We start from the raw sequence: 22,967 nt of genomic DNA, 5'->3' as shown, positions 1-22,967 counted from the left end.
TGGTAACAGAAGGGTTAACTATATGGTTGGTTGTAGAATTCTAAAATTCAAACATAAATTTTAAAATCTCAGGTTTTGATTTCTGAAAAATCAAATGAAATTGTGGGGGAAGTACCCATATATACTCCTCTCTCTTCCTCACACATTTTTCTGCCTTCATTGTAATGAAATTATTATGATTTTTTTTTGTTTGTTTTATCTTTCTATTGTATCTTGATAGTAACCAAGTTCTTTACTTCACTAGGTGTTGGTAAATCCTGTCTGCTGCTGCAGTTTACTGATAAGAGATTTCAGCCTGTACATGATTTAACCATAGGTTGGTATATATTTTTTATTCATTTTTGTCTTGAATCATTAAAATTGTTGTTAAATCTTAAATTATGAGTGAAATTAGTGAAAATATTATGTTATAAAAAAAAATCTTGTCTTGTAGTTTGGGGAAAATCTATGAAGAGGTTCTGATAATACATCAATAGAAACTGAGCTTAAAAATAAAGAATACTAGCACAAAATATGGTTTGATCTCTTTACAACCATATTTCTAGTGGAATAACTATGTATTTTCCAATTTTGATAATAATCAAGAGTTTGGAGGGATTTGGTAAAATAATTTTATTATAGAGCTGGTGTTTGGAACATCATTATCATCATTTAATGTCTGTTTTCCATGCTGGTTTGGGTTGGATGGTTTGACAGGAGCTGGCAAGTCTGTTGTGACATGGTTTTATAGCTAGATGCTCTTGCACCCTTGCAAACTTACTTGCACAAAATGTGTCCCTGTTAAATCTCTTCCTCACAACATATTCGAACAACTCTTCCCTCTATTTGTGTCCACTCACTGCATTCCTTCTCTTCCATTCCCTTTTCACACTCTTTTGAACTTACCCACCCATTCACCCTAATCTTTTATTCCTCTTCACTTACATACACTACTTTACAGAGTATACCGAATGCTTTTTACATGGCACCAGCACCAGTGAGGTCACCAGGTAACTTACAAGACAAAACTCTTCAACTGAGGTAGGAGTAGTATTAAGGGAGGTGGCATTGTGTTGGCCGTGCATTAAAGGAGATACATGGCTACCTCAGTCAGAGATAGAGAGTGTGTGTGGGTGAGGATAAGTGAAGAGGAATCAAGGATTAGATAGGGTGAATGGGTGGGTAAGTTTGCAAGATTGTGGAAGAGAGGGAATGCAGTGAGCAGACACAAATTGAGGGAGGGGCTGTTAGGAGAATATGTTGTGAGAAACAGATTTAACAGGGACACATTTTGTGCAAGTAGGTTTGCAAGGATGCAAAGGGAGAGTGGGAGATATAGGGGAAAATACTTCTAAAGCTTGTATTTGAAAATTTACTAGAATTGTCACAGGTAATAAAGGTTTGTTATATTTTAATCAAATTTGACATTTAAGAGCAATACCTTTTATTCATGATTGAGGTCTGTTTTTAACCTGAAATTGTATGCTTTTCAAATATTTGTACATCTTGGATTTTTTTTACAATCCAAAGACCAATGTTTTGGATTAAAAAGTGAAATCAATGAAAAGCTTGAAACTGAATTAATACTTAATGAGTAAACTTGTGAATGTAGACTTTCTGACATAAAATAATTTGTGTGGAAATTGTAGTGTAGCTCAATCTTTTGAGAAGCAGACACAGTACTTAATTTTAGACAGAATGAACACATCTTGTAAGCCTAGTTTAAGATTATTAGAAGTGGAAGTGATTATGTTGAACAATGAAGGAAGGTTTCTCAATGAAGTTTAGCTTTTTATAAATAATCTTGAATGCTTTGCTAGCAATGATTGAAAAAGTATCTTATTGGTAATAAATAAATTCATTCCAGTCATAATTTATTTAGTCTTAAAATGTTTCTAATTATTTCTATTCTATTTTAACTCAAAATTATCAAACCACTTCCATTAATGAATAGACTTACAGATACTTTGTTAATCAACGTTTTGCTGACTATCCATTTGTTTGAGAACTGTGGGTAAGATCTTTTAGTATGATTTAAATCTGTATCTTATTTGAATTTTATTCTGTAACCTATTTTCCAAAAAACAGTTAATAATTTGATGATACCAAAATCAATTATCCTATTAGCTTAACTAATGCTTGCCTGAAGAATGTTTTATATAATTTTTTAGAAAGGTGAATACATACTATTTTAGATGATTTATATTTGGTAAACATTACATTACTGATGTTTATGGTAGCCAGAGATCTAGGGAAGATAGTATTCAAATTGGCAGCTAGCCAATTTGAACATAGCAGTAGTCACCAACTTAGTGATAGTTGAGTATCTCCAAAATAATGGTATTTTATTAATTGCCATAAACATACCCAACATCATGGGACATTGAAATTCTTTCATTTTGAGGTTAATAGTAAATTATTTTGTATTTGTTTACTTAGTATTTTACTTGATTAAATTGCATTTATTGAAATTTAAAATCTGATAACCTCTATAAATATGAAAAATAACTAGTGAAGTTCAACTTCACTTCTTAGATTATAGTTAAATATTTTCTAGCTTTAAGGATTTTTTAATGAGTATAACTGATTCCCTTCCAATATGTTACAAATAATTATTTCATTAAAATAGGGAACTGGAAAGTAAAGTTGATTTTGGTATGGTTTAAACTCAAATGTTGACATTTGTTATCAGAAAACATCTAGTCTAGAGTTTGGCATGTTGTGCACACTCCGATGATTTATGTACCTTTAACTTATTGTCAAATCTGGTAATCAGAAGAAAATAACATTTGCAAATTTGAATAATTCTGTATGCTTTCATGTGCTGTAGAAGATAGGAAATTCTGACCTTATAGGCAGAGCTTTTTATTGGAAAATTTTTATCTACTCAGACCACCATTAGTCTCCATTGTTAGATTCATTATCATTATTGTTCTAATGTAAACTTTTTTATGCTTGCATAGGTTAGACAGAATTTATTGAGGTAAATTTTCTATGGCTGGATGCCTTTCCTGTTGCCAGTCCTCACTTGTTTCCAAATAAATTAATATTTCACCATGACCAGACTTGTTTTTAGAGAAAAATGGAAACAAACAACCCCACTTGTATGACAACAATGCTTGTTTTCAACTGTGTGATATCCAGATCAGAAGAAACACACACATGCGTGCACAAACAAACGACAGGCTTCTTTCAGTTTTTGTTTGTCAAATTCACTCATAAAACTTTGATTGACACTCTGGGCTATTGTTAATACTTTCCCAAGGTGCTATGCAGTGGGACTGATCATGAAACTATATGGCTGGGAAGTAAACTACTTAATCATACAGCCATGCCTGCATCATATGTCTTTTACATAAACAATAAGTCTGTTTCATATGACCTGCTTCTTATTCTCAAGTTATACAGAAGAAACATGTACAAATTTAAACGGTGACTGAGTCTTCTTTAGATCCATGTTAATGTATCAAAGGAAAATCTCACTGAAATATATGACTGGCTAAAATATGTCAGCTGATTAATGAAGAATTTATTAGCAATGGAGTTAATCAGCACTAGAAAATTCAGATGGCAGCATTCTTTCAAAGTCTCTATACAGCTTAATTGGATGAGTTCCATCCTCACTGAACTAGTTAACCTGTTAAAATCTAATTTAGCTATCTTGAAGCTCAGAAGCATGCAGCTGTCTGCTTTGTCTTAAGAAAGGTTATATCTCTGACTGTCATCTCATACTGGTTCTGATCTCATTGAAAATTTCCTCATAGATGTAATTTTTCATGACAACTATGAATAGTAGAGCTGTATTTTGATGAAATTTATAATAGTTATGAACCTTTTTAAAGATTGAAATGAAATTTTGTAATATTAGCCAATCAGTTTCATCCCAGATAAAATCCATTATTCTGAAAGGCAAGATCTGTGTTTAATGATGGAATTGAGAAAGTATAGGAATTTTTCTAAGATTCCATTAAAGTGTTGCAAAATCTTTTATTTGAGTTTAGTTAATAAACCTTTTTCTCTCAGGTGTGGAATTTGGTGCTCGAATGATTACAATTGATGGAAAACAAATAAAATTACAGATTTGGGATACTGTAAGTTTATATTCTTCTATTCAAATTTAAACAAATTCAAAAGAAAACATTAATGAATTAATAATTATGATTATACTTGTCTTTGTATTAATTGTTCCTTTTTTCCTGTTTAATTATGCTTATGATTCTTATTCATATGATTCTTTTGATATATTTTTGTTGTAAAGCACTAGATAAAAATTAATCATTTTTCAATGTTAAAGACTTGATATAATATTTTTAAGAATGTCAACTTGTTTTAACACACTATCTCAAAGATAGTGTCTCAGTAGTGACAATTATTTTGTACTATATTGTTATATGGGAGTAAAGGAGAAAATGGCAAAAATAATTAAAGTAAGGGTAGATGAAAGCAGATGGGTTGAAAATCGTTAAAAAAGTTTCTTTGTTGGCTAAAAACTTAGTTGTTTAGCCTTGATTGATCCAACTTATGAAAACTTCTAGTCATGATTATATAACTCTTTGTATATTATTCTTTAATGTATCCTTCCTTTTTGAAGGGAGTAGGGTATAATTTGATTGCACTTGGGCTGCTATTTCTAGTAGATTGATTGACCATATAGTGGATCCTGTTAGTTGTTTAGCTTCAGATTTTTTTTGGATGTTAGAGCATTATTTGAGAAAGATGTGGCTGGTATTTGTAGCATCCTCAGTTCAAAGTTAATGGAAAGATAATTTGGGGTCAATAGTGAAAAATACAATTTATTCTTTTATGTTTCAGCCTTGAGGCTGTGACACCGCTATTGTAATCACCTTTAAATTGGCCAGTTCAATGGGTTTAGCTTTTGACGGAGGGAGTTCAATATTGCTGCCCTCTTTTGAGTTTCCTGCCTTGATATTGGTTTATCTGGGATCTTAGATAGTAAGAGGTCCAGTTTCTTGAAAACATCTACTCCCACTCCATGGAGGTCCCTCAGATGTTTTGGCAAAGAGTTAAGTAGCTGTGAGCCTTTGAATTCCAAGCTATTGCAGTACATGGTCCTCATCCTAGATGAGACAGCTGAGACTTTTGGAACAGTGCAGTGACGTCTATTTCAAGGTCTGGTATAACTCACGATTACAAAGTTTGGTGCCAGCCCCTTCAGTATCTATCACTGTGTATCTCTCCTGTCTTCGCTCCAGGGAGTAGTTGTAACTCTTTTAGTCTTTCCGAGTAGCTCAGCTGTTCCATTGATGCAATTTTCCTCATGTAGTATTGCTGAACCGCCTTGAGTTCTGCTATTAATCCTACAATGTAGGGTGACCATAGTTGAGAGCAGTAGTCCAGACAGCTAAGGACAAATGTCTTCCATAGGACCACCATAGTTTCCTGGTCCCTTGTTCTGAAGGTTCTCAGAATCAATCTGGCAATTCACCTGCACACTATCACCATCTTGGTGACATGCATGTGAAACGAGGCATCGTTGCTCATATAAATCCCAAGATCATGCACTGTATGTGATTCTAGGATTTCCACTCCTTTTGGTCCAAAGTATTGTTGTTGTGACTTCTGAGCACTAATTAGCTGGTAGCGGAATGCTTGGAATTTGTCTGCATTAAATTGCATGTTGTTGTCCTTAGCCCATTTATATATGGCATCTAGGTCTTTCTGTAGAAGATTAGCATCAGAAGGTTCCTTGACTGCTTGTACTACTTTTGTGTCGTTGGCATAGCTAGTAAGTATGGCTATCTGTGTAACTGATGATTTGTCCGAAAAAGTCACCATGAACAGTAGTGGCCCTAATACAGTTCCCTGAGGCACTCCACTTTCTATTAATGTCTCTGTGGAGAGGGCTCCATTGTCTGCTACAGCTCCCAAAATAGAAAGCTTTGGTTTATGAGTGTAATGTTGTTGAAAACTCTTTTTATATAAAAAATATGTAATACCTATTTGTTCCACCCCCATTTCAAAAATACTGAAAACTGACATATAACCCCCTTGTCCAATACTGTCTCTGCTAGTCTCTCTCTCATACCATTCTCTCAATAATAAACCTGTGTATCTCTAATAAGATCTGTTTTTGACCCTAATAAACCATCTAAATTGTTCAGGCATGGCAAGAAGATCAATCCATGCTTTCACCATTACTATTTCGTTTTGCTCTCTCTTCATGCTAATTCCGGACTTTGTTTCCCTTTTCCATTCCTCTCTTCTTTCCACTACTATCCTTCCGTAACAATAAAGCTGTTCCGTCGATCAAATTAGCTAAAAGTTTTCATTTTATATATATTATTCTATTCTTGTATGCATGTGTTTTGTCACATTCACCGATAATTGAAGTTAGTGGGGGAAAAAATAAATGATAGATTCCTGATGTCAATATAATACAAACAAAGTATACATCAGCATCATTCTAAAATCCACTTTTCCTTGCTTGAAATGATCATATGGAATTTGTTGAGGCAGATTTTCTGCAGCCAGATGCACTTTCTGTTGCTAATCCTAATCTGTTTCCTAACAAAGTAATAACCTCCTAGTCCATAAAGCAATGACCAGCCTAGAAATGCTTTCATGGTTGACTGCAAGCAAAGGACACTGCCTATATTGATATTAAGCCTCATGTTTACAGTCTTCTTTTAGCTCCTAAAATCTATTTCCATAATTCTGCCTCACTAGTCATTTCTGGTCTGTCATACACAAGCTATGCCAACATTTTCCATATATTTTCAATTAAGTTCAAGTCTGGACTTCTTGTTGGCTATTCCAGTAGACTTATTTTCATGTTTTGCATACATTCCTTGGTTTGTCTTCATGGTTTCTCAACCATCACCATATCTTGGCTTTCTCAGAAAGGTACCAAAGGTTGGTAAGACGCTTCTTCAATAGGAAAATATTATCCAGTTGCCACAAAGTTTACTCCTTTCTCACCTAAAATTGGCTCAATGCACTTGTCTCTTCTCTTCCACTGTTTTGATACCCTTATCCTAATCCCCTATTAAGCACTTGAATTGAATTCTTCTTCCTCAGAAATTTGTCATTCTAGAACCCTCTTCCTATCTAACAATGTGTAAGTTTGGTTTTAATATATTCAACAGGTTTGTCAAAATATTATATTTATTCACTGCTGAAGTTTTTGGCATAAAGCTTTTTACTTTTGTAAATGTTTTACTCTTGAAGCAACTTCATGAAACTTCCAAATTCGTTTTCATAAGCTTTTCTGTTTGCATAGGTAGAAGTCTAGCAAATGTGATCAAGCTTGTTCCATTATGGATATCTTACTTTACTGTGTATTAGCCATTCTGTTATTCTCATATTCTGGTAACTTATATAATGCAGTAGTGTTATTTGACTTGTTTTAATAGTTTAGTATTCATTTACAAATATTTTGGGCACTGGGTATGTTTGACTATCACCCATACTTCAAAAAAAAAAAAAATGAATACACAAGAGAATTTTAAAAAGTTAAGTTTAAATTTAATAACCCTTCTATAACTAATTTTCTTTACAGGATACTTGGGAATTTGAATGGTTTTAGTCTATCCAATTTTGTTGTATGTTGTCAGTGAATAACAACACAGCTGGTCATAATATTGAAATACTAGCGTGTTCAAAGTACTGGCAACTTAAATTAGGTTGAAATTGAGAATAAATTTAAACAGAAAATAGCACGCAGATGAGTACTAATAAACATTGGTGGAGAAAATAAATTGGTGTGGAATTTTCTTATTCTCCCCATCACTTTTTGTTTCCCTAATTGGAAAACATCAATATATGTATTACTGTATGGTCTTAGTGGCAGAAATGGTAGAATGTCAGGCTAAACGCCTAAGAGTGTGTAGTTTAAATCTTCTATGTTCAGGTTCAAACCTCTCTGGGATTGATAAAATAACCACCAGGTATATAATGGTATCAATTCAGTTGATAGTATACTTTTACTACAAGTTTCTAAGAAATCATATTTGCAGTTTACAGTGATTCAAAATTAAGTTCCATATTTTAAATATCTTTATTGTAGTACAAATTATCGAGGTTTTATTTTATTCTAGACAGAACTTTTCAGATTGAACTTTATGCATTGATCTTCTAAAACAGATGGCAAGCAGAAACAATCAGTAAAAGAAAAAAAAAAATTGAGCAAAAGGATACTTGTATGCACATGTTTGTGAATATACTTGTTTTTAAAAAACTTTTTGCTTTACATTCAAATAAAGGAATTCCAAGCTAAGAAAAAAATGTCACATTACTGGAATTAAGACTGCAACAAATGTGTAGTCACGTGCTAGACTTTTGAAGTCTTACTATCAATTTGAATTTGTAAAAACACCTGTTACATTTATTTATTTTTTCTTCAAAATCCAGCTTGTCATGAATCTTGTTGAAGCAAAAACTAAATGCACAAATAAAAATGGATACAATTGTGATAGAGTTGTTGCAGATTTTGAAGCCATTAGCCTCTTTTTTTTTTCATTTTTTTCATCATTAACTTTCTGTTGGTCTTTACATCTAACTTTCACATCACATCTCTTTTTTTTCTTTCTTTCTCCGGTGACTATTCTATCTGTTGTCTACACTTAGTAGACATTTTATAGGAGTGTCCCATCAATATTCTTTGTATTAGAAGAGCAGATTTATGTACAATTGTATTATTTCTATATATTCACATGAGTCACTTGACTGTTCATAGGGTAGATGTCAATAGATGATTAATTCTATTGACTTATGAATTAAGTTTATTCTCTTGTTCTCTTAAGAACATTAGTGACACAAGTGATTTGAGTCTAACTGGAAATTGAAATTGGTTTATGGATTCACTGAGAACTACACATCATTCTTAAGACAACAACTGGATTTCAAGTGTTGTATAAATGTCTAGATCATAATCATTGACAAAGTTTTCTATGTCCTCTTTTTCATGCTCACATGGGTTGCACAGAGTTTGTTGAGGCAGATTTTCTGTAAGCTGGATGCCCTGCTTGTTGCCAACCCTCACCTGTTTCGAAGTAAAGTAATATTTCCCCATGACCAATATTTCTCTCTCTTTCTCTTTCTCTCTCTCTTTCTCTCTCTCTCTCTCATATCAATTACAACTGATCTTACCCATCAGTTTTGTACTGAGTGCTAAAACTTGATGTTATATAACAGCACAGTCAAATAATACTGCATGCTTTTCAAAAATAGCAGGTATGGCAGAAAAAATATGTGACCAGGTCCATCATCTGCAGTGGCAGCCACCTCATGTAGAACTTGTTGGAAGGCATTGAGATATTTTTTGAATGTCCTAGGTTATGGTGGGAATAAGATGTATTCTATGGTGGGAATATGTATCTGAGGTGAGTCTTTGACAACTATGTAGATCAGACTGTCAAGGATAACAACTGTCATGTGCAATCTGTTGCAATATACCATGCAATGTGTGAGAGCGTGTAAGTTGTCTAAGGATCCATACATTAGAAAAAAGATGCACTTGTATGTTTGTCAGTGGGTTTGTTAATCTCAATATACAATATTATAAATCCATTATAGCTGATCTAACCAATCAGTTTCACACTAGGTACTAAATCAGATGTTATATAACAGCATGGTTAAGTAATACATTTGCTCTTCAGAGACAGCAGGTATGGAAAAAAATAATAAAATTTTTCTTTTTCCATACCTGTTATCTCTGAAAAGCAAATGGTATTACTCAACCATGCTGTTATGTAACATCTAATTTTAGTACCCAGTGCAAAATTGATTGGTAAGATTGGTTGTAATGGTTATATCTACATTTTTGTATCTGGTTTGCAAGATTCTTTATGTGAATTTGTGTGTTGAAATAAATTTAGTTGTCTAGTGAGAGTCATTATGCCAATATTATTAACACATGCACTGTCTCAGTTCCACTCCTTTAATATTAGACAATTTGTTAAATATCCAATTAACTAATCAACTGTTTATTTAACTTGGTTAAACAGTAAGTCGTTTCTTAGGCAACACACAAACACACTCTCTCTCTCTCTGATATTAGTTAACCTGATATGAACCGGCTATGGCATTTCAAGACTCTTTGTACAATTTTTTATTTTTTTATTGATTTTTTTTTTAATGATACACTTTGTATATACACACCCATGTATCATATATCTAATTTTTGTATAACATGCACTGTTTCTAGATTGTTACCCCTAAAAATTAAGGGTGCTCATTATATGCAAGAACTAGATATTACTCCTTATTCCACGGTCATATTCAGAATGGCAAAAGTTATATCTATTGTCCAAGCTAACAAATGTGTAATAAAGAATTTAACTTGATATTACAATGTTACATTTTTCTATGGTAAGTGATAGTACATTAAAGGTTCATGTTTCACAAGAACAGCGTGCCCCTAAGATTGGATTGCTCTGTCATTTACTATCTGAAACACTTCAGAATGATTCAGATGAAAATAACAAAGGCTATGTAGTTTCTGTTTAAATGCTGTTATAAACCTCAACCTGTGCATTATATGCTGTTACAAGAAGAAAGGTGTTAAAAGTTTTGTTTCAACTACTGTAATAGCTGTTGGAACTTTCCAAAAGCATTCTTGCTGTGACTATCCAGTCAATATATCATTTAATATATTCAAACTGTTTGTCATCATCATCATTTTCGTTTAATGTCCGTTTTCCATGCTAGCATGGGTTGGACAGTTCAACTGGGGTCTTGGAAGCTGGATACCCTTTCTAACGCCAACCACACCGTGAGTGTAGTGGGTACTTTTTACGTGTCACCAGCACAGAAGCCAGGGGTGGCTGGCAACAGTCGCAATCGGAAGCCAGTCAAGGCGGCGCTGGCATTGGCCACGTTCAGATGGTACTTTTTACGTGCCACCAGCATGGGTATCACAATTACAATTTCCAGTTGATTTTTATTTTGATGTTGATGTACTTGACTCAAGGTCTCCTCAAGCACAGCAGGTTGCCCCACGATCCAAGCTACTTGAATGGGCTGGGGCTGGTTATGTGAAGCTGGTGTAGGATACGCCGTGAACTCACTTTATTTGTCGGGTCTTCGCAGTCACAACATGTCTCCATAGGTCTCGGTCTTTCGTCATTGCTTCTGTGAGGCCCTATATTCGAAGGTCATGCTTGACCACCTCATCCCATGTCTTCTTGGGTCTACCTCTACCCCGGATTCCTTCAACTGTTTAGGAGTGGCACTTCTTCACACATCTCTCCTCATCCATCTGTAGTACATGACCATACCAGCGCAAACGTTTCTCTTGCACGCCGCATCCGATGCTTCTTATGTCCAACATTTCTCTCAGGGTGCTTACACTCTGTCGTGTGTGCACACTGACATTACACATTCAGCGGATCATGCTAGCTTCATTTCTTTCGAGCCTACGCATGTCCTCTGCAGTCACGGCCGATGTTTCATTGCCGTGAAGCATGGCAGTTCGCACACATATATTGTGCAATCTACTTTTCACTCTGAGCAAAAGACCCTTTGTCACCAGTAAGGGTAGACGTTTTCTAAACTTTGCCCAGGCTATTCTTATTCTAGTGGTAACACTGTCTGAGCATTCACCCCCACTACTAACTTGGTCACCTAGGTAGTGGAAGCTATCAACTACTTCTAGTTTCTTCCCCTGGAGTGTGATGTTTAATATACATACATATTTTTAATGTAAAGATATTTCATTTTATTAAATGATTTTAGTGTTATAGTAAACAATGTATTGTGTAATATTCTAAATGTCTTGTGTTCAAAATAAATATAAAAACTTTTTAAGTCTCACTTCACATGTATTCTTGTGAGAAATACTTAAAACTGAAGAGTGTCATTATAATAAAAAAAAAAAGAAGCCTTTATATCACTGTTAGGAATCAATATTTTCATTTCAATCTTCAAGATGGTAATAAGGTAATCATTTACTCAATTTGAGAGAATAGAGAGGTAAAATGACACTTTAAATTGTAAGGATTAATGTATTGCTTTAGTTTTTGTTAGAACTTGGAAATTCTAAAATATCCTGAGTTGGTGAAAATTGTCCAAGAAAGATATTTGGTCTAGCACACTGTTTTTGCCGAGTTGTGCGCTGCTAATTTCATATCCATGAAAATCTCTGCAAAGTGTATAAGGATCTACTTCATCTCATTGCAAACCAACAAGCACATTTTTATTTCAAATCTAATTTTATGTAGAGACAACTTGCCAACATTTGAAACCAGTTTTAGTAAAAAAATCTTGCAAAATTTTTACTATATGAAAAAAAAAAAAAAGATCCTAAATTTGCTATCCTCCATTTGAGAGAACTACTTTAAAAAGCAGGTTTGATTTACTTTTGAGTCAAATTATGAAATTGTCTTCCTAAAAGAATGAAGAGGTAGAAATTCATTGCTTACCTAAATGACTTTTTCTTTTTACTCTCATTAATCAGATAATTAGTGTATTTGGTTGAGAGTATATAAATTTATTGTGGCAGTTTTGTAAGAATAGGCTTCTTGGAATGAGATTTGTATTGATTGAAAAGCAATAAACTTGTCAGTAATATATTAGTAGCATGTGATCCACCTATTGGTTTGTATAGAAATATCAACTTCAACTTTTTAGATAAAATCAATTTGCTTTTCTTCATATTTTTATCAATTTTCTTTGCTGCACACCATTGTAATATATTTTTCATTCAAGAATGCTGGCATGAATAACTCCTATAAGATCAGAAATGTTAAGGGCATTTATTACTGTACATCAATTACAGAGGAAGCTATGTTTAGCTGAGGGTATAGAGAACCAAAACATGTCCGGATTTGTTGCCTAGACTTGCCAAGATTAAATTAATATTAGAAAGGTAAAGTTTTTTCACTGCACAAGTATTAGATTTTTTTTTTTTTTTTCACACTATGATGGCCATAAAAGTAGAACTAAATAAGACATGTGGGACTTGTATTTTATTGGTAGATGAGTGTCAAAGAAAACTTTTAATTGTGATACAACTGATTTTATATCGGTCATCATTCAGTCAGGAGTTCTGAACGCTTGGTAGAGCTATCCTTGACTGCTAGGTCGAGGACAAGGAACTTGATTAAGCGCGACCAACCTCCTAACGGTGGAACAAGTATTTGATGACTACAACAGATCTCAATGCCTGAGCCAGCAGATGAAGAAGAGGGTTATGCATGACGGACATGCTACAGAAGGTACTACTCAAAACTAAAACTGGGTCAGTGGCTGTCTGTTGCAGAGGAAGGTAATGAAACCAAATGTATGGGTCACTTTCTGACAAGTTGAGGTCCACCTCAAAGAAACCCACTCCATTGGTACTTTCTTCTGTATCAGTCAGTCAGCCAACTGTGGTATAAATAGTATCATTAATTATTTTAGTCTTTCACAAAATTGAATTATGTACTTTTTTTCACAAGGAATTTGTGTGTGTATATATATTATCCTTTCAAACTTTGAAAAAAGTAGGTTAATGTTTTTATTTATTTTACAGGCTGGTCAGGAGTCATTTCGGTCAATAACCCGATCCTACTACAGAGGTGCAGCTGGTGCTTTGTTGGTCTATGATATTACAAGGTGATTCAGATATTACCATATCATTTAAGTAGTCAGTCTTTCTTATAGAAACACAAATTTGAATATATTTTTCTGCTTTTGTATGAAGGATTTTATCAGTCTTTTTATCAGTTCCACAACTTTTTACTGTCTCTTGCTCTTGTAACTGTCTTGAGATTTTAAGAATGGATTTAAAAAAATCAATATCATTTAATATAAACCAATACTTCTTGTCAAACTTGACTATAAATGCCATTTTTGTCACAGATGTTCGCAGTAGTTTATTTGCAAGCAATTATTGGTTCATTCTAAAATAGTTCAATTGGATCATTGAAAAAGACAATATAAATTTTAAAATTATTTTACAAAAATAATTTTATTATCAAGTTACAGAGATGATCATTAGTCATATTAATTTACAGAAATGTTTTAAACATTATCTCATTTTATAGTTTCATGAATTAAAAATCTCTTTCAATTTATCTTGCAGGCGTGATACATTTAACCATCTGACAACATGGCTAGAAGATGCACGTCAACACTCAAATTCTAACATGGTTATTATGCTTATTGGAAATAAAAGGTAAAGGTTGATTAGTTTTTGCCTTGTGGATGAGTGTGTGTGTATCCTGTGTCTCCTGACCCCTTTGGCTTAATTTCTATGCACCTTCATCATTATCATCATTTAACGTCTGCTTTCCATGCTAGCATGGGTTGGACGATTTGACTGAGGACTGGTGAGCCAGATGGCTACACCAGGCTCCAATCTGATTTGGCAGAGTTTCTACGGCTGGATGCCCTTCCTAACGCCAACCACTCCAAGCGTGTAGTGGGTGCTTTTACGTGCCACCGGCATGAAGGCCAAGCCCTTCCAATTCCTGAATACTATCTTACCTCTCTCTGTCTCACCTGCACATATTCACTGTATCATGTAGTCTATATGATATGAGATAACACTGGAAATCTCTCTATTCAACCTCCACACCATCCTTTCTTTCATCTTTCCCCATCACAATACTTAACCCCTCTGTCTCTCTCCCCACCATCACTACATACTTTGGGAAATATGGATCTTTGTGTTGACCATCACTCCCTTTCTCACGTTATTTATGATTGAGGTTTCACTCTTTTCTAACTGTTTCTCATCTCTAATTTCCCATCAATCAATCCTCCTTTCACCTCCAAACAGCCATTACTGCCTCTCCCACTAACTCTAATATTACTCTTGTCTTCCTCCTAGCATTGCCTTTGCTGTTTCTCTTTCCTCTACTATCCTTTCACACTAATTAAATCTGTTTTTCCTGTCATACTTTATCTTCTTGCCATCTTACCCTAGGCTCAGCTGCTGTTATCACCATTGATATGCTAAAAAGTTGATTGAAAAAAAATGAAAGGAAGCATTGTAGTGATACAAAAAGTTAGTTTTCAGTTAAGAAAATATTTAGTTGCTGTTTTATTGATGAGATCATTGAGTGAGTCCTTGTCTATTTTCTATCACTCGTTTTCATCTCCAGTTGAAAATGCTTTACTTCACATTCCCATAACCCTAAGTCTGCAATCCCGATTAAGATGTTATTTTAATGATGCTGCACAGTAGTTGCTGAAATAGAGTAAGTAATTTAGAGCTTGTATTTTGCTGGTGGCATTGTTACACTTAAACCATTTTATTTGCTTGAAACTTTATTTATAACTTAAAAATGAACATAATTGTGTTAAGGTATGACACTCATTTACCTTACAACAGGTTTTATACCTAGCAAAGAAGTCATTATTAACAAGTATAAAAATATTTCTTCTGTTGATATGTTTAGTAATGAGACAATATGTAGGAAGGTCACCAGTGGGGGGGGGGGTCACAGTTTAAGTGGATTAGTAGTCACCAATTTAATCGGTACCACTATGTGTATGACATGAATGTACAAATAAATATCTGAAGGCAATGTTGTAAATAGAATATAATACTGTATTCTTTAGTGTAAATCACGTGTTGCAGTAAAACCACTAAAGTTGGTTTGTAAAAGTTAAAAAGTGTGTAGTGCAATGGGAGAATACGAAATGTGTAGTGAGTCATGAATGAAATTCCCTAGACTTATGATGTATTTAAGTTGGTGCTTACAAGCCACTCAATGAAATCTGCTAAAAATGAAATGAACTATGTGATGTTGGTTATAAACTCTATAATAAATACATAGCTGAAAGATTGATGTAGCACTAGGACCATTAACTCTGTCCAATTAAGTTGGTGGTGAACATAAAACAGATGCCACATTCTAGAAAGTGATGTTGCTTTCTCGTTGTCAATGCTGCAACTGTTTTAGCTCCTTGAAAAAGTCATACAATGCTGCTGGGTGGAAGTTGCCACATGCATTCTTCCGCAGCCAGCTCCAATTGGATGAAATGGACGTAGTTCTTTCATGTCTCACTACATATGTAATAAGTTGTGACAGTAGCATGTGGGATTTGAATCTTTAGTACAGAAATGAATTTCAACAGCTGTAAATTACAAAGTACTAACCCAGATCATACTTTCTTCTTTTGGAAGGTTGCTTTCAAGTATCTAGTGGTGCCCCAGCCCCAACAGATTCCAGCTGCAATTAGTTATGAAATAATTTCTCATTATTTACTTAGTCTTACATGAAATTCATGTGAAACCATTCATCTCCAAATATTATTAAAGAATGCACGTGTTAGGTATTTTTGCCAACTCCTAAGTTAACTATTTGCTCAATGATTATTAATTAGTGTTTTAATTCAAACTCCAATAATTACTACAAGCTACATTTGTACAAATTTGTAAAATGACTTGTTTTCAAATTTGTCAATGCTTCAAAATATGATCCCCTGTTCCCCGAAAATCTCAATTTCTCTTTTGCTCCAGAATGTTAAGGCTTCTAATCTCGTGGTTAAAAGTCAGCAAATTTCTTTATAGTGACTTTTTTAACTGCCCAATCTTATAGTAAAGGCATGGTATAGATATTATTTTATTCGTTGTGTTAAATACATCATATAGTTGCTTTCTTTTGGACAAATCCCATTTTCTTCTCAATACAAAATAATCGTTTATAATGTATAGACTCCATATTCTAATTTCCATTAAAACATACTACCCACTATCACTATAGTATCTGTTATTCTTTCTTTAGATTTTAGCCATCCTAGTTTTACTCTTCACTTTTTTAGTATGTATTCTTAATTTTTATCTTTGGAAGCTCACATCAGATTAATGTATATTATATTTGATAATGTATTTCTAATGCTTGTAAAGTGTTTTTTTTTTTGTTTTTTTTTTTTTCATTGCATAATTTTAATTCTCAATTGGCTTTGCCTTTGTAGTGATTTAGAAGCCAGGAGAGATGTGAAAAAAGAAGAAGGTGAAGCATTTGCCAGGGAACATGGATTGATTTTCATGGAAACATCAGCCAAGACGGCTGCAAATGTGGAAGAGGTAATATCTTGATTTCACATGCTCTCATGTCATACAGAAAACGTGTAATTTTTTTTTTTTTTGATATCTCATTACAGAGATCAGTTTGACAGAATGAGTTTTTCTTTTTAGTCTGAATATTCTAGGAATTTATTTCAATATCTTTTTTTTTTTTTTTTTGAAACTATGCCAGTGATTGCATTTTTCTTATCGACATTTTGCATATTTTATCAGCATTGACATTTTAATGCTTATTTTTAGAATTTTAATTAATTGTTTATCTTTTCTAGGCTTTCATTAACACTGCAAAAGAAATATATCAAAAGATTCAAGATGGTGTTTTTGACATTAATAATGAGGTTTGTGGATCTATTTATTTGAGAGAAAATTCTTTCATTTTAGAATCTATTGTTTTAAAAACAATCTTCATTTTGTACTGTGAAGTGAATTGCGATCTTTATTTTGAATTGTAATAACCATTTAAATATGAATGCAATGTTTGCAAGATAGATTCTTTGCTGTACTTTGACTCAGACTGCAGGCAGTGTAGGGTTGCAAACTGTTGTGTATACTAGTTGCCTTATTTTCCAAGCTGGAAATTAAATTCACTAACCAATTAGCCTGGATTTGACATCTAAAAGAATCCAATTGTAAAAATACCTGCTCTAAGAACAAAGATACATTTGAGCCAGTGAGGTAGTCTCTAAATAATTGCTTGACTTGCTAGAGGTAACTACCAAATTTTCTGAAATCACACTACTATCTAAATTATACTGGACAAGCTTGTTATAGATATTTGAAACGATGTAATGTTAATTACTGAAAAACCTTTGGACATAGGTCTGCCCAATTGGAATTTGGACAATGATAAATTCTAAGGCACATAGGTATAAAATCTTCTGGCAAGGTAATATGGTGGGGGTGTAGGCATACTCCTTGCAGAGAAATGGGTAGCTAAAGTCATAGTGGTTGTCAGGGTATGTGATAGTGCTTAAGCTCAGGCTAGTCTTGCAGAATAGTGTAGCTACAATTATCTCTGCCTACGCCCCACAAGCGGACCTACAAAATGGTCAGAAGGGCCATTTTATGATACCCTTCTACAGGCTACTTCAAAGACGAGTGGCAATGACCTCATCTTTGTGGCTGGAGATTTTAATGGACATGTTGGGCGGCAATCCGGTATCTTCACTGGTGTACACGGAGGCCATGGTATTGGTTCCTGAAACGATGAGGGAACTAGGCTACTGGAGTTCTGTGATGCATGTAACCTTTTAATCTGCAACACTAACTTCAGGAAACCAGACAGCCACCTGATAACCTATCAATCAGGTGACTCTGCTAGCTAGATTGATTTCATCCTCACCAGACAGCGGGACGCAGGCTTACTCTTAAATACAAAGACCCTCCTGGGTGAAGAATGTACCCCCAAGCATAGGCTAGTCATTAGTGACTTTAGGCTCGAGGCCCAAAGGATACCAAGAAGCAGACCAATCCAGAAAGGAAGGATTTGTAAGTTAAAGAACCCTTCACATGGTCAGAGATTTAGGGACATCCTCATCAAGAAATTTGGTGAGAGGGAGGAGGAAATACAGACATCGGACATAGAAGGTAGCTGGAAATTCCTACGGGACAGCTTGCTGAGTGCCACAAACCAAGTCTGTGGATAGTGCAAAGTCCCTTCCAGACCTAGAGTTACGTGGTGGTGGAATAGTACCGTAGACAAAGCCATTAGAGCAAAGAAACAGGCCTGGAAGGGTGGGGATAGCAGGGAAGGCTGTGCAGAAGTTTGCCAATGTCCAGCGATGTGAGAACCAAAGAACTGAAGTATTTTGGATTGCAAGACAGTGTGTGAGAGAAAATTGTGATGTCACAGGAGAGAAATGTGTCCGCATGGATGATGGTGCACTTGCTTTTAATGATTCTGAAAAGAAAGAGACTTGGAGAAGCCATTATGAAAGACTGCTGAATGTGGAGAATGAATAGGAGGAGAGCCTGCCAAATGTCGACCCGGTAGAGGGACCAGCTATCTGAATAGACAGATCCCTGGTAGATAAAGCAATTAAGGGTATGAAGCCAGGAAAAGCCCTCGGCCCATCAGGAATCACTGCTGAGATGCTTAAAATATCTGGTGGTGTGGGCTATGGCCTAGTCACCCGCATTGTAAACCAGGTAGTTCATGATGGAGTCATACCCAATGACTGGCATAGCAGCACCATAGTCAACTGCTACAAGGCTAAAGGTGATGCTTTAGATAGATATAATTACAGGGGTATCAAACTACTGGATCAGGTGATGGTCATAGCCCATCTCATTAGGGAGAGAATCTGCTTAGATGAGATGCAGTTTGGTTTTGTGCCAGGTAAAAGCACCACTGATGCTATATTCCTTGTTCGACAACTGCAGGAGAAATACCTAGCTAAAGATAAACCCCTATACTTAGCTTTTGTGGACTTGGAGAAAGCCTTTGACAGGGTCCCCCTGATCCCTCATCTGGTGGGTGATGCAGAAACTGGGGATTGACAAACGGTTAATAAGGGTTGTACAGGCCCTATACAGAGAAGCTGTTAAGGTTAGGATTGGCAATGAGTATAGTGTAGAATTCTGGGTAGAAGTAGGGGTCCACCAAGGACCAACTCTCAGTCCCCTTTAATTCATCATAGTCCTCCAGGCAATAACAGAGGAATTCAAGACCGTTTGCCCCTGGGAGCTCCTCTATGCTGATGACCTGGCCCTCATAGCAGAACTAGAGAAGAAATTTCATGTCTGGAAGCAAGGTTTAAAGTCGAAGGGCCTTAGAGTTAATGTTGCAGAGACCAAAGTTCTAGTTAGTAGGAAGGTGAACACATCACATACCCCTTAAAGTAGGTGGCCCTGCTCGATCTGTAGAAAAGGTGTAGGTAGAAACTCCATAAGATGTACCCAGTGTAAGCTATGGAGACATAAGAGATGCAGCAACATCAAAGGAAGATGGCTTTCGTGTGCAGCAGATGCACAGGGGTAATAAACACCACAGATGCTCAGAAAATAGATTCCATCACACTCCAGTGGAAGAAACTAGTAGTTGATAGCTTCTCCTACCTAGGTGACCAAGTTAGTAGTGGGGGTGGATGCTCTGAGAGTGTTACCACTAGAATAAGAATAGCCTGGGCAAAGCTACTGGTGACAAAGGGCGTCTCGCTCAGTGAAAGGTTGATTGTATGATGCATGTATGCGAACTGCCATGCTTCATGGCAGTGAAACATGGGCCGTGACTGTGGAGGATATGCGTAGGCTTGAAAGAAACAAAGCTAGCATGATCCGCTGGATGTGTAAGCTCCCTGAGAGAAATGTTGGACATAAAAAGCATTGGATGTGATGTGCAAGAGAGACGTATGCGCTGGTATGATCATGTACTATGGATGGATGGAGAGCTGTGTGAAAATGTGCCACTCCCAAACAGTTGAAGGAATCTGGAGTAGAGGTAGACCCAGGAAGACATGGGATGAGGTAGTGAAGCATGACCTTCAAACGTTGGGCCTCACAGAGCAATGACGAAAGACCGAGACCTCTGGAGATATGCTGTGACTGCGAAGGTCTGGCAAATAAAGTGAGTTCACAGCTGTATTCTACACCAGTTTCGCATAACCAGCCCCAGCCCATTCAGGAGTACTTTGGATCGTAGGGTGACCTGCTGTGCTTGAGGAAATCTATTGAGTCAAGTATATCGTCAAAATGGAGATTGTAGTTGTGTTACCTGTGCAGTGGCACATAAAAAGCACCATCCGAACGTGGCCGGTGGCACGTAAAAAGCACCAACTGATTGTGGCCGTTGCCAGCCTCCTCTGGCCCCTGTGCCAATGGCACATAAAAAGCACCCACTACACTTACAGAGTGGTTGGTGTTAGAAAGGGCATCCAGCTGTAGAAACACTGCCAGATCAGACTGGAGCCTGGTACTGCCTCCTGGCTTCCCAGACTCCAGCCAACCATCCAGCTCATGCTAGCATGGAAAACGGACGTTAAACGATGATAATGATCTAAGATAAAATGTAAAAACACATATAATCTTCCTTTGATAAGAATTAATGTCCTTCACCACTGATATCAAATTATTTTATTAGATTTTTTTGGAATTGATATTCAAGTTCTACGAGTTTCAGATTTAAAAAAAATTTTTTTTCTTTCACAGGCAAATGGAATCAAGATTGGTCCACAACATTCCAATGCCAACACCAGCATGCCTTCTGCTGGTGGCGGAGGAACCAGTGGTAGTAACTGCTGTTGAACTTATAAAATTGGTTGGTGTCAATGAGCCGTTGGAAGCAGGATGCCAGAACTTGCTATTTGGCTGCTGACAAGCCACCAGCCAAGAGACAAAAGTATGCTAAGGGACAGTGTGACATCAACAACTACCACACTCTTCCAACTTTCTTAGTTTGTTCTGAATATAATTTCAGCCAAGTTCAGAAACCTTTTTAATATCCAAATTTTTATGCAAACTATGAGTAAATTGAACTATTTTACTTATTTTCTAAACACTCTAAACGTTTGCATTCCTGGAAGGTTTCTTGAATCAACCATTGGTTAGAGATAAACAATTGCACTTTCTTTAGTATTTATACATACATATAACTTCAAAAATACACCAATCCACACAACACACACACACACACACACACACAAACATTGTTACTATTTTACAATGGACTGTATACACACATACAAATACACACACCACACACATTTAGTTCTATTCTAAAGGGTATGTCTGTTCATGTTAATGTCAATTTTGGATGCATATATTCTGTGCGTATGTTCATCCATGTAAAATTATGAGTATATAAATCATGATGGTAAAAGGAAAAAAGCTTGTCTTATAGATAGTTTGCTGTTTTCATTTTTAATAAATTGTCCTCTGTAAACTGTTCCTCTATCTCAAAAATATAAATCTCAAGCTCATATTCTCATTCTTAGAAGTGCAGACAGTCAAAATTAATTCAATAAGTATATATCAATATCATTTAGCTGGAAATCCGACATCTTCCATTTTTTTGTTTTTAACATTTGTTTCATTTCAATGTGACTTCCAAACTACTCTTCTTATTTGCTTTGCTTTGCTCCTTTTTATATTTACTTGAATATAGTGACACATCCAACTATCATTCAAGATTTACTACCAAATTAATCAGCTTAAGTTAAATTTTGAAAAACTAATTAAAATAACAAATTCCTGCTACATTCCAAACTTTTTTCCCTCAAGTCACTTTGTAGTCTAAATAATAAAAAGGATGTTTACAGAAGTCTGGTTTGCTTTCCATCATTGTTAGATTTAGCTGGTTGAGTTAAAAACTTGGACATGATAAAAACTAGCTTGTAGCATGCAAGAAGATTATTACTTGCTTTTATTTTAAAGTGTTCTCAATAATGAATTAAGAACTAAGCTATTTCAGTTTCATAGTGTTATTGATAACGTCTTTTAGATCTGTTGCAAAAGTTGAGATATATGTTCCAACCCATGCAAGAGTGGACATTGCAAACGAAATTAATTTGCATTTATGAATATATTTGACACACCTGCTTTCTTAAAAAATCATTGCTTTCCTTTTTTCCATCCTATCAAGATTTTCATATCAAAGTTGGAAGTGAAAAAGAAATAGCAGTCATTAAGTTTAATAATTTTCTTAGTTTCACACTTTTGAATTAACTCTGAAAATTAATCTTTTTAAAGATTGCCTATATGTTAAACTTTCAAAATAAATTTGAAGTGTTTGATTTCTCACATGCATTGCTCAGCATTTAAATTTATCAACTCTATTGGAAGAATCAGGATTCACTTTATCCCAAAATCTTTATTTTTACATGCAATGGAGCTTTTATTTAAAATATTAAATTGTAACATGATAGAGGTTGTAATTCATGGATGTATAAAAGTATAGGCATGGCTGTGACTAAAACTTCTGAAGGCAGTGGCCCAGCATGACTGCATTCCATTGCCCTGAAAATCAGTAAAAAAAATACAGGCTGGAATGAGTATTTCAAGGGTTTATAGAAAA

At 35.1% G+C, this 22,967-nt stretch overlaps 1 protein-coding gene across 1 annotated transcript in view; it reads left to right on the top strand.

Annotated features, from left to right (window-relative positions):
• The window catches only part of LOC106881148 (ras-related protein Rab-2), a 31,044-nt gene extending 8,830 nt beyond the window's left edge, over nt 1–22,214 (top strand). Inside the window, exons 2-8 of the mRNA XM_014931431.3 lie at nt 245–316; nt 4,003–4,070; nt 13,451–13,533; nt 14,003–14,095; nt 16,846–16,957; nt 17,227–17,295; nt 21,104–22,214. Coding sequence (XP_014786917.1) covers nt 245–316; nt 4,003–4,070; nt 13,451–13,533; nt 14,003–14,095; nt 16,846–16,957; nt 17,227–17,295; nt 21,104–21,199 — 593 coding nt within the window. The 3' untranslated portion in view covers nt 21,200–22,214. The remainder of the gene's footprint in view (nt 1–244; nt 317–4,002; nt 4,071–13,450; nt 13,534–14,002; nt 14,096–16,845; nt 16,958–17,226; nt 17,296–21,103) is intronic.
• Nucleotides 22,215–22,967: the final 753 nt, after the last annotated feature.

The sequence above is a fragment of the Octopus bimaculoides genome, chromosome 4, assembly GCF_046866305.1.
Source record: "Octopus bimaculoides isolate indiv1 chromosome 4, ASM4686630v1, whole genome shotgun sequence".
NCBI classification, from domain to species: Eukaryota; Metazoa; Mollusca; class Cephalopoda; order Octopoda; family Octopodidae; genus Octopus; species Octopus bimaculoides.
This window is presented reverse-complemented; position numbering and strand designations above follow the sequence as displayed.